Source organism: Cyanistes caeruleus, chromosome 17 (genome assembly GCF_971803275.1).
Source record: "Cyanistes caeruleus chromosome 17, bCyaCae1.hap1.1, whole genome shotgun sequence".
NCBI lineage: Eukaryota > Metazoa > Chordata > Aves > Passeriformes > Paridae > Cyanistes > Cyanistes caeruleus.
Window position 1 is genome coordinate 16,394,568 of NC_141717.1, and position 12,346 is coordinate 16,406,913.

Sequence of the window (12,346 nt, forward strand, 5' to 3'; positions counted from 1 at the left end):
AGCTCACTGGTTACTAATCACTCGCAGTGAGACCTTGCAAACTGCTCCATGGTGTGTTGCATCCCTACAGGGCCACTGCATCATTCTGAGACATCCCCAGCCCTGGGCCAGAGGACGAGCCTGGGGAGCCCCAGGCAGGGCTGTGCCTCAGGTCCCCTCGGTTGTGTCGGGCTGACCCCCTGTCCTGCCCAAGCCCCTGCCCGTTCCCTCTCCTGCCTGCGGCTGTGGGGGCTCCCCGTGGCCCCCCAGCTCTGCCCGGGGGCTGCCCAGCCCTGCCCTAAGAACAGCCCATGCATACGGACTGGTGGAAGCCACTTTATTTACATGAAGGGATCACAAGCTGAACAAGGAAACTAGTGCCACTAAAGTACCCGTAACAGCAGGATTCTGTGCTTTATTCACAGGACAAAATATCAGTACAACATTTTCCATAGACTTCTTTGTCAAGCAGATACATCTCTCTGTCCTCATGGGTACACATGGCAAGTGACAAAGGCAGAGTGGAGTGGCTGCAGCTGTGCCCGCCCAGGACGGGGCTGGCAGGGACAGTCCCACCGTGCAGGAGCACCCATCTGCTCTGGGACACAGAGGGATGTGCTTTGCAGCAGCCTGAACACAGGCTGGGGCCGTCTGTGACCCTGGGGACCACGTGGTGCTAAGGGCACACAGGACCCCACGGAGGACACCGTGACCCGCTGGGACAGGCAGTGCTGCTGGGCACTCATCCCTCGGCTTGCTGCCTGCAGCAGGACTGACTCGTCCCGATCTTGCTTCTCGCCGGAGCGCTGCAGACTCCTGAGCCATGGGGAAAGGCCTTGCCTGCCTCTGCTCACAATTCTCCATGGGCTGAGGGGGGTCCTGGCTCCAGCCCCTCGGGCCCTCCTCACAGAAGACTGCAGCTCCATGTCACTGCAGCTCTGCTCCCGGACACTTACTCCCACCTGAAGTCCTGCCCGACTGTTTCATAGAATTTGATATTATAAGGTCTATAAAAGTCCCGAAGCTGCTCGATCACCTCGGGGTCTATCTGCACGTGAGTCCTGCCCTTGGACTTGCCAAGGCAGCGAGGCAAGCCGCTGCTCTCTGACTTCTTCAGGCAGGGAAAGCCTTTTGTCTTGTTGAAGTAGAAGTGCTTGTCTGTGATGACCCGTCTGATGCCCAGGAAATCCTGCACTTTGGCCATCTCCCCTGCTGGGTCCGTGATCAGCTTCTCGCCGCTGACAAAGTGAATCTGCGAGAGAGGGAAGTACTGGAGCCAGCTCTGCAGGTGCACGGCGTACATCCCGATGCGGATGGCGTTCCAGGAGGTGTCCACCAGCCCCAGGCTGCGGTTGCGGAAGGTCAGCCCCTCGAAGGTGGGGATGTCCGGCTTCTTGGAGAGCGTCTGCGTGTAGTCCGAGATGGCGCGGGTGACCGGGTTCCGCACCACCACGATCAGCTTCGTGTCCCGGGACATGTTGAAGATCCTCCGTGGGGCCTCTTTGGTGACAAAGTAGCTGGGGGTCTTCTCCACTGTGATCTGGCTGTCAAGGGTTCGTGGCATCAGGCTCCTGCAAGCGAAGCAGAAGGTGATGGTAAGGAAGGAGCCGGGACAGGCGGCAGGAGGTGGTGGCTGTGCCGTGGGGCTGGGGACATGTCCCCTCCCAGTGGGACAAAGCAGGCACAGATCCCTCCTGCAGCACTGTGGAGGACCTTGGCCATGGACGACTTCCAGGTCCATCCCAGTCCCAGGGAGCCTGGGCAGAGGACGGGGGCACGGGCAGCCCCACACACAGTAACGAGTGTTATCCAGTGCCAGGATGCAGGATGTGATGGCTGTGCCACACAGGGAGCCTTGGGGAGCAATGGACAGGCCCCAGGGGGCTGTGGGGCTTGTGCCCAGCAGGGCATCAGCCACCCCCCCAGGGCCTGACCAGGCCCAAGAGCTCCACATGGGCTCCTGGGTGCACCCATCTGCTTCTGGCACTGGGAGCTGGGCTGCAGGCCAGGCGAGGAGCACCAGCCTGGGGGAAATGCAGCATCCCTGCAGCCCAGCTTAGCACTAATTAAATCATTTGCTTTGACATCTGAACATCCAAATCAAATAAAAACTAATGGGATGGAAAGATTTATAAATTGGTCTTGTGTTACTAGAGTAAACTATCAAATCCACTGCTGTCAGATTCACGGCACTGGAGGTCCCCTGGCTCCCGGCAGGGAGCAGGTGGGGAGCAGGCAGGGAATGCCAGGCTGGAGTGGACAGGGAGTTGTGGTGGCCAGGATGAGGCCAGCACCCTTCTGCTGCATCCACTGCCCTGCAGCACCCTGTGGCACCAGCAGCTGCTGCGCTGTGAGCAGGCACAGCCCGAATTCGGCTTGTGGAGCTCCCTGTGGCCCCACAAGGCACATCCCCAGGCAGTGGCTTTGTGGCTTTGAGGCCAGCAGCAGCCAGGGAAAGCAAACACCATCCCTGGCTGCAGGATTTGTGACAGCATCCCGTCCCACTGCAGAGCACAAGGCACCGAGTGAGGGTGGTTAAGGGACCAGGGCCTGGCACCTCTGGCACCCCTGAAACACAGCCCACAGCCAGAGGTGTTGGGCTGATGAAACTGGGAGGAGATCCAAGAGCAGCCCACACCACCCTGTGTGACAAGAGGACAGAGGTGGAAGAGCCCAGGACATGATGGGGAGTGGTGGCACACGCCGAGGGCACCATCCCACACACCCTCTTCACCAGCTTCCTAACTTGAGAGAAAACAAGCTAATTTTTAATAATTAGTCAGCATAAATTAGCAGGGCTGGTTCACTGAGGTACCTGAGCATGGATGGTGCTTAATTGGCCTTTCCCAGTGCTCAGCTTCAAACTCCACAAATACCAATTACGATTCCCATTGGTTAATGATGGCCAGGAAGCGCTAATTCAGAGCAGGCACATGGCTCTATCTCCACATCACAAACAAGTTTCATCATAAATCAGCACAGGACAGCTCTGTAAGTGATCCACTATTGCAATATATTGTGGAGAATCATAAAACTGCTGTTTCATTAATGGCTCATCCTCAAGCCTGTTAGACTTTCATTACTTGAGTTATTAGGTCCATGCATTCAAAATACAAAATTACAGGTTCTAATCCATTATGTAAAACACAAAACCTCTGCATAGTAAATTACTGAAATGAGACAAGAGTTGTTTTTTTAAATGGACTCCCAGTGTTTGCCGCTCCTGAGCAGCAGAGACTGCTGAGACAACAAAACACAGCACGGGCAGATAAATAAATCACCAGTGAAGCCATGCAAGGGGGAGAGATGTCACCCAGGCATTCATTTTCCCGCTAACAGCAGGATCCCCAGGGCTGCAGGAGCAGGGAAATGCATGGCAAACTTAATTACACCAGACTTTAAAGTAATATTTTTGGACTTCTGCATTCACAGGGTTATTTGCATACAAATAGCATGTCACACGGCTTTAAGGCCCCTTGCATGTGTAGGTGTGAAGGTTCTTGGTGCTGGCCCCCAGTGCCACAGCTGCGTGGCCAGGGCTCCACCAGGAGCTGCTCCTGCTGCTCTCTGGACATGTCCCCTGGCTCCAGTGATGTCCCCAGCTGGCCTTGGCACTGGCTGCTGGCACTGCTGAGCCAGCTGCTGCCAGCACGGGGACAGTGATGTACGAGCGACACCGGCGGGGGGAGGATGGCTCTGGCTGCAGGGACAGCATTAATTCCTCCTGAATTAGAGATTACTTGCACTAGAGCTGCCCGATTCTTAAAGGCCTTTAATGCCATTGGTATGGGCACGAAGAGTCCCTTCAGCCCAGGTTCAGAGGCCCATGTTAGTGACATGGGGACACTGTGGGTACAGCCCAGGGGAGCTGCTGTGCCCAGCTGTGCCCTGCCGTGCCCAGCTGTGCCCAGCTGTGCCCTGCCGTGCCCTGCCGTGCCCTGCTGTGCCCTGCTGTGCCCTGCTGTGCCCTGCCGTGCCCAACTGTGCCCTGCCGTGCCCTGCCGTGCCCTGCTGTGCCCTGCTGTGCCCTGCCGTGCCCAGCTGTACCCTGCTGTGCCCTGCTGTGCCCTGCCATGCCCTGCCGTGCCCTGCCGTGCCCTGCTGTGCCCAGCTGTGCCCTGCTGTGCCCTGCTGTGCCCTGCTGTGCCCTGCCATGCCCTGCTGTGCCCTGCTGTGCCCAGCTGTGCCCAGCTGTGCCCTGCCATGCCCTGCCGTGCCCTGCTGTGCCCTGCTGTGCCCAGCTGTGCCCTGCCATGCCCTGCTGTGCCCAGCTGTGCCCTGCTGTGCCCTGCAGTCCCTGGCAGCCAGCACAGCCCCCACAAGCCCAGCACCCCAGAGATGCTGGGCAGCAGCAATGCAGAGCCTGACCTGGCTGTGGCAGCATGAAGGCAGCCACTCGCCCTGAAGGGGTTAACTCCTCACCAGCACCTTTCCAAGCCCTGAATTATTAATTTTGTTATAATCTGCCTTTGGGCACCCTGCGGCCCCTACAACACTCCCACATTAAAGAAACATGTGCTCCCTCACTGGCTGTGCTGCTTTGATGTTGAACACGCGTGAAACACTCTCCCAGGGAGGAATTTGTACAAAACCTCATCAAACAATTGAGATATTGCAGATAAGAGTGGGGAGGGCAGTGCCCACCGATAATCCCAGCTCTGGGTCAGCCCCTGCCTGCACAACCCTGTGTGCAGAGGTTGGCGTGTGCCATCCTGGGCTCCATCTGCTCAGCAGCATAAAAACAAACTGCTTCATTTGGCAAAAAATCCCAAGGGCCAGCTCCTGTGTGAGGGCTCTGAGCTGCCCCTCGCAGCTGATGTCACCAGCAGAGAACGGTGGGCTGTGTCCAGCTGCAGCTTGATGTGCTGGGCTAGGAAGCACAGGAGTCAGCGGTGCTGCCAGCGGGGCTGAGCTGTGCAATTCTGTTCTGTTCTGTGCTGGGCTGTGCTGAGCTGGGCTGTTCTGTGCTGAGCTGGGCTGTTCTGTGCTCTGCTGTTCTGTGCTGTGCTGTTCTGTGTTGTTCTGTGCTGTGTGGTTCTGTTCTGTTCTGTGCTGTTCTGTGATGAGCTGTTCTGTGCCATTCTGTGCTGTGTGGTTCTGTTCTGTTCTGTGCTGTTCTGTGCCGTTCTGTGCTGTTCTGTGCCATTCTGTGCTGTTCTGTGCCATTCTGTGCTGTGTGGTTCTATTCTGTTCTGTGCTGTTCTGTGCCATTCTGTGCTGTTCTGTGCCATTCTGTGCTGTGTGGTTCTGTTCTGTGCCGTTCTGTGCCGTTCTGTGCCGTTCTGTGCCGTGCCGTGCCACAGGTGCACACACAGCTGGCAGCAGCAGCAGCCTCTGCCTGGCACCTCTGCCCAGCAGGACAGGGGGCAGCAGGTTAAGCAATACTGGTTGAACTTGTGAGAAACCGAGGTGTGAGGAAAACAGAAATCTGGCTGAGAGCCACCACGGGTCCCGGAGGACACAGCGATGCCCTGGCCAAGGGCTGCGAGGGGCTGCGGGCAGCCAGGGACCCCCAGCAGCTGCGAGCCCCTCGCTGGCAGCACTGCAGGCTGGCACCAGCGTGGCACAGCGGGCAGGACACACTGGCCACAGCCCCAGCCCCAGGGACAGCCCCACGGCCCCGCTGCCTCCAGCCCACACTACAGCAGCCAGGATTTAATGGTGGAGCAACTCCCTTTAATAAATGTTTATGTTCAAAGAATTTACACCAGTGCTTGAAGACAGCTAATGAGGGACATTTCCATGCATAAAAGCAGAGCGAACACAGTAATTAACTTTGTTGCTGATTCATTTTTAATCATTTAAATGCTCCAGAGATTTGCAGTGTCCTTTAAATCAAGAGATTCTTTTCCAAAGGGCACACTGCCATTGCCCTTCACAGACACACACCTGTGTGTGACTCTCACCTTCCTTAATAACCGCTCAGCACTGATGGAGGGTCTGGCAAAGGCCAAGGTCAGCTCTGAGGCCAGGGGGGCTGGGAAGGAGCAGGAGCCAAGGGCTCCCTGCACAGCCAGCACAGAGCCCAGCTCTCAGCCCTGCTGGCTGCTGCTCTCTGCCCATGGGCACAGGCTGGAGTCTCCCCCTTTCCCATTTCCAAGGCAACTCCTTCCACAGGTGAAACTTCAAAACAGAATACTCGTTTTTAAAACCGCCGCAGGTGCCCCAGCAGCTGCAGCAGCTCCCAGTCAGTGGGAGCCTGTGTCAGAGCCTGTGTCAGAGCCACCGTGGCCACTTGGTGACCTCCCTGCAGCAGCTGAGTGCAAATGGCAAATGCACATTACAGCCAAGCACAAACCCCACCAAGCCAGCCATGGTCCTGGACACTGCCCGTCACTCAGAGGCCCTGTGGCCAGCTCTGGCCCTTGCTCCCTGGCCCCAGCTACACAGGGCACACGCCGTGGCCAGGGCCTGGCCCCACCACGGACACCCAGGGTCACCAGGACCTGTGTCCTTTTCTAGCCAGCCTGACAGGGCAGCCAAGCCAAGCTGTGCCAGGTCACCAGCTGAGTTTGGTGCTTCCAAAGCAAAGGTGAGAGCAAACTGCAGCATTTGCAAACAAGGTGACGAGCAGAGCCAGAATACACACCTTTAACGCCGAAGGCTGGGCACATGAGTTCATCTCCAGCCTCTCCCAGCTCCTCAGAGCCAAGCTCTGCTGGCCCAAGGGAGGGTGTTGGCAGCAGCTGGCCCACGCCAGGGGCAGGACAGCAGGGCTGCTGTCCACGGGCAGCACGGGCACAGCCTGGCCACCACCTCACCCAGCAGACTCTGGGTTCCTGCCCATTCCCCAGAGCCAAGGCAAGGAAATTCAAGGAAATTTCAAAGCATCCTTGAAGCTGCCGCCTTCCTCTCTTCTTCCCAATTAACTTCACGCAAATGCACCGTCAGTAAAGCCCACAAACATGTGGCAGGGCGAAGCCTAATGGGCTCCCATTTGTGTGTGCGCCAGCCCGGCCATTAGCACGGAGCAATTAGCGTCTGCAGCCGCTCTGCCCGCTCCTTTCCTGGCACGGGACACTGGGGACACTGGGGACACTGGGGACACTGGGGACACTGGGGACACTGGGGCACTGGGGACACTGGGGACATTCGGGACACTGAGGACACTGGGGACACTGGGGACACTGGGGACACTGGGGACATTGGGGACACTGGGGACACTGGGGACACTGGGGACACTGGGGACACTGGGGACACAGCAGAGACACAGCGGGGACACAGCAGGGACACAGCGGGGACACTGTGAGGACACAGCAGGGACACTGGGGACACAGAGGGGACACAGAGGGGACACAGAGGGGACACAGCCATGCTCCCCCTGGCCGGGCTCCCTCCCTGTGCTGCTGCAGCCCCCGGGCCACCCAAAAGCAGCGCAGGGCAGGGACGGGGGGCAGAAGGCCACAGTGCCAGTGCTCCAGGGACCTGTCACAGCAGCACGTGGGGAAGCCAAGCCTGGCCTAAGTGCCAGCCCAAGTGCCAGCCCTGGGAGCAGGGGACTCAGGCAGGTGGCTCCCAGCAGAAGCAGACGGGCTCTGCCCTGTGCCAACGCCGCCTCCGGGCTCGGCTGTGGCAGCCAGAGCACGGGTGGCAGCCAGGCTCAGCCTGCTGCTGCAGCCACGAGGAAAAGCCCCTCTCTGTGAAAATAACCCTGGAGCATCGCAAAGGATCACTCAGGAATCCCAAGGAGGAAAACTGCACCCCGAGATGCTGCACTTAGAGGCGCTACTCAAAGTTAACAACAATTTAAATCACACCACCTTCCCCGTGTTCTGGAAAATATTGAAGGTTATTGGCCCACGCTACTTGCAGCAGGAAAAAGCTCAATATTGAACATTTAGTGCAGGATTGGTAATGAATCGATATTCCCCAGTAGCTGCTGTTTGGTTTCAGCTGTCTTAAAACAGACCTTGCTAAAAATATCTTTCCTGTAGTGCATCTGTAGCTGATGAGGTGGATTAGACACTGATGGGAACTGGAGCAGCACGGGGGCTCGGGGTCTGGAGCCAGTGAGTGGGCAGCTCCTGGGCAGTGGTCCCACACGGGGGAGCCCAGGGCTCTGCTCTGCCCCGTGCTCATCCCCCTGCACAGGGGAGCTGGGGCTGCTCTGGGCCATGGCAGCACCACGACAGCAGCTGGGAACAAGCATGACATTTGGAGAGGCAAGGATGGGCACATCAGGAGGTGTCCCCTCGTGCTAGCTCTGCCACCCCTGCGTCAGACAAATGCCAGGGCAGGGGAAAACACGAGAAAATGGTAACCAACGTTTCTGGAGCACCAAAGGGCCTCAGTTCTCATGCTACTTGCAACTGCACCAGAGACCACCTTGGTCTCTCCACCTGGGTCCCCACTGGGGCAGGAGGGAAAGACACAGCTGAGCCAGAGGCTCCTGCAGGCAAAGTCTCTACTCACATCAGGGAATGCCTTTGCCTTGGCCTTTCCAAGGGCTCTGTGCTCCGAGCAGCCTGCAGACACCACCCTCCACCATGGCAGCACCTGCTCTCCCCCAGCCCAGCCAGGCCAGGCACAGCCCCCCTCTCTGGGGTCCTGGCAGGCAGCCCCTGCAATCCCTCCTGGCCCCCACATCCGCTGCCCCCAGCCCGTCTGTCCCTCCTGGCCGCTGGCAGGACCCTGCTCCCCAGCTCTTGGCAGAGCAACAGGAGCTTATCCTGCTGTGGGTTAGACCTGCTCCACATTTAATTGCTCCAGCTGCAAGGAGGAAAATCAATTCCACATTTTATACTTTAGCAGCCTCTGTGCTTAAGTTTTGGCACATTTGTCAGTTTTAAAAAAAAGGAAAGTAATAAAACCAAGGAAGTGTCATTTAATTGTTTTAGCTGAACTAATTTGGAGGCTGCGCTGCTCCGGCATGATCTCTCTATCGATCCAGACAGAGCTGCTCACCTGGCCACGCTCCCACGTCGCCCCACAACCGCCCTGCCACCGCCACAGGCTGCATCCCTCCTGTCAGGGACAAGAGTCCCTCCACATGGAGATCCCAGGCTGAGCGATGGATCAGTGATGCACACTGCTGCAGCCCCTCAGTGCCACAGGGAGAGGATGCAGCTCCTGCCTCCTGCATCAGCACCACTCCTGGTGTCCATACATCCTTCTGCATGCCCCAGGCAGGGTCTGTCCCTTCATTCAGGGCAGGCTCCGTGTCCCAAACCTTGTAAAGATGTAGTGTCAGGTTCAGTCCTGCACTGCCCATGAGGCTCCCAGCCCCACACTTCCCAGGGAAAGCAACAGCCCGGATCAGTTTCAGACACGAGGATGCAAGGGAGGATCCCAGCTCAGGATTTGGGGGGGTTGATTCCCAGCTAGGTGCTGAGCCCATGCAGCTCCCCTCTGAGCGAGAGGCTCAGCCAGGACCCATGATCTGCTCTATCAGCCCTCCTGCCACTCTGGGTGTGAGAGGAAAAAGCAAGTGAAGGATATTGCTGTAGCTACTCTCTGAAGAGTAGGACGAACAGAGCATGCTGCAGGACAGCCTCAGGAGAGAGAAACGACTTCAGTGAGCTTCACCTGTGCCTGTCTTGGCTTTTCTGTCATCTGGCACCAGTACTGGCACCAAAGGATCCAAACATTCCTCCTGGCTGCAGGGTCTGCTGTGACCCGAGCAGGACACAGGGCAGCAGCACTGCAGACTGTTCTCTCCATGCAGTGCCTGAGCTCTCAGGACCTGAGCAGAGCTGGGAGTGAGCACTGTGTCACACTGACTTCCCACTGCTTGCACTAACCTGCTTTGGAACCGGGACATCTCTGATGGAGGGCAAGAGAGCTTGGTGCAGCCCCACAGGCTGCCTCCCACCCACCATGATGCTCCTGGCAATGACAGAGCCCCTTCCCCTGCTGTGAGCTCCTACAGCGGGGCCAGGCCAAGCCCCCCTCTGCTTCCCAGGGCTGATGCCCAGCAGAAGCCCCCCGGCCTTGCCCAGCACTCCAGAACAGCACAGCAGACAGCCGCCGGTAGCCAGGTGGGGAGCACAGGGGGCTGGAGCCTGGCAGCAGCGGTGAGCCCACGGGAGCTGTGACCCGATAACAGCAGCGCCTGCTGCCTCTCCCACAGCGCTCACAGCACCTCACAAAGCCCTTACGGAAATTAAAATCCCATCATCTCCTGCTGGAGACACACTCGCTGACCTTCGCAAATTATTAAAGATTCCATATAGATGCAGTTAGTCGGGTTCAGAGAGGCGGGATGATCCCGCACCTCTCCGGAGCCAGCGATCAAGCCCGGCAGGAGAAGCGTGCCGGGGTGCACCGGGCAGGATTGGGGTTAGGGTTAGGGTTAGGGACAGCCGTGCGTCCCTGCACAGGCACTCCCGCCTCTTGGAGAACCATTCACCCAGGTAAACCTTTCCTCAGAGGGGATGAATGGATGCCCTGGCATCGCCCCGGCTCCTGGGGGGCTATACTGCCGAGAGCCCCGGAGAAGGGGCAGGACCGAGCTCGGATATAGCGAGAGGAGATAAAGGAAAGCTCCCCGAGAGCGGCCGGGGAACAGCCTCCGCCACCGCCGGGACCGCTCCGGCCGCTGCCGCCCCGCCGGCTCCACCGATTGACCGAGGAACGCGGAGCCGAGCCCGCTGTGCAGGGACGGGGACGCTCCGCCACGGGGGACGGCCGGGGACAAGGGGTGCCCGGGGCGGGCGGGGGCCGGTCCCGCAGCCCCCCGCCCTCACCTGTACCACTCCAGCCCGCGGTGGTAGTTCCTGTCGAAGAAGTGGGGCTCGGTGCCCAGGGCGCGCACCTCGGGGTGCACCCGGATGAACTCCAGCACGGCGCGGGTGCCGCCCTTCTTGACGCCCACCACGATGGCCCGCGGCAGGCGCTTGGTGCCCGCTCGGGCGGGCCCCGGGGCGCTGCCGGCCGGCGGGGCTGGGGCCGGGGCCGGGGCCGCCCGTCCGCACGGCCGCGACTGCTGCAGAAGTTTCTTGGCGGCGGCGCGGGCGGGCGGGCAGCGGGCGCGGGGCGCGGCGGGGCTGCCGCAGCAGCACAGGAGGCTGTAGCACAGGTACGAACAGGACAGCGACAGCGTGAAGAGGACGAGGACCCTCCCTGCCAGCCGCCGGGACGGAGCCGGAGCCACGGCCGGGGCCCGCCCGCTCGGCGCCCTACGCTCCATGGCTCCATGGGGCCGCGCCGCCGGGCACGGCGGGCCCCGGCCCCGCGCCCCGGCCCCGGCGCGGCCGCTCCGGCATCTCCCGCGGCTACGCGGCCTGGCCGGGCCGCCCGAGGGGGCTGCGCCCGGCCCGGCCCCCCTGCGCCCGCCGCCCCGGCCCGGCCATGCCCGCGATCGGGCGGCGGCGGCTCCGCGCTGCCTCCGCGGGAAGTGTCGGGGCAGCGGCGGCTGCGTCGCTATTTAAGGGGCCGCCTGACGTCAGCGCCTCCCGGAGCCCCCGCGGCCGCTCCGTGGCCGGTGCCTCCCCCGGGCCGGGCCGGGGGTACCGCCGAGCAGAGCCCTTCCTCCCGGGACCGGGGCCGGGGCTGCCCCGCCGAGTCCTGCCCTGCCCTGCCCGGCCCCGGTGCCATCGTCCCGTCCCGGGCGCGCTGTCCTGCCCGGCCCTGCCCCGCTCTGAGCCCGCACCTAGCCCTGAGCCGCTGGAAGCGGCCGTGCGGAGCCGGGGACACCCGCCTCCATCCCCGCGGCTGGGCCGGGAGCGGCGCCCCCGCAGCCGCGCAACCTCCGCCCGGGAGCGGGGAGCAGCAGCAGAACGGTGCGAGCAGCCCCCGGCCCGGAGCGGGGAGCAGCAGCAGAACGGTGCGAGCAGCCCCCGGCCCGGAGCGGGGAGCAGCAGCAGAACGGTGCGAGCAGCCCCCGGCCCGGAGCGGGGAGCAGCAGCAGAACGGTGCGAGCAGCCCCCAGCCCGGAGCGGCAGCCGGGGTCGCGGCTCAGAGTCACGGCCGGTCCCCGGGATGCCCGAGCCATCAGCCCCCGAGGGGAGCGCGGCGGGACCGCCCCACGGCAGCAGTGCCTTCTGTCCTCGGCAAGGGCAGGAGGAGCAGCCATCGGCCGCCGCCGTGCCGCCGGTAAGTAGGAGGGAAAAGCTCTAAAGTGACGCATGAATTAAATTTCACTGTCGGGCTGGGGCTGCTCAGCCCCGCCGGTGCCGGGTCTGATGCCCCACATTCAGACTGGCCCGGGAAGCCCAGCGGCTGTGGCAGAGTCTGAATGCGGACCGCTCCAGCCCCATCCCCGGCTCCCCTTTTGTTTCCTCTTGCACCCCGACATCCCAGGCTTCCGCTTGGCTGCTCCTGCTGAGCCAAAGTGCTGCGTGCGGCACCGCTTAGGCATTAGCAGCCATCGCTCCTGCTTCCTCAGCACTAGAAGCTTGATCGGCTGCGGAAAACTACTTGTCTTGTT

At 60.8% G+C, this 12,346-nt stretch overlaps 1 protein-coding gene across 1 annotated transcript; it reads right to left on the reverse strand.

Moving 5' to 3' along the window:
* Positions 1 to 302: 302 nt before the first annotated feature.
* On the reverse strand, positions 303 to 11,131 carry HS3ST2 (heparan sulfate-glucosamine 3-sulfotransferase 2). The gene is made up of 2 exons (XM_086854132.1): positions 10,665 to 11,131; positions 303 to 1,550 (listed from the first exon to the last, which is right to left on the reverse strand). Exons 1-2 carry the CDS (start codon positions 11,105 to 11,107, stop codon positions 932 to 934), a joined length of 1,062 nt encoding a protein of 353 aa, XP_086710258.1. The 5' UTR covers positions 11,108 to 11,131; the 3' UTR covers positions 303 to 931.
* Between the last annotated feature and the right edge of the window lie 1,215 nt (positions 11,132 to 12,346).

Bases quoted from the DNA above. Each gene is read 5' to 3' on its own strand.
- HS3ST2 (XM_086854132.1), bottom strand. From the start codon at position 11,107: ATGGAGCGTAGGGCGCCGAGCGGGCGGGCCCCGGCCGTGGCTCCGGCT. The intron at 1,551-10,664 runs GTGAGGGCGGGG...CTTCGCTTGCAG, and splicing joins CGCGGGCTGGAGTGGTACAG to GAGCCTGATGCCACGAACCC.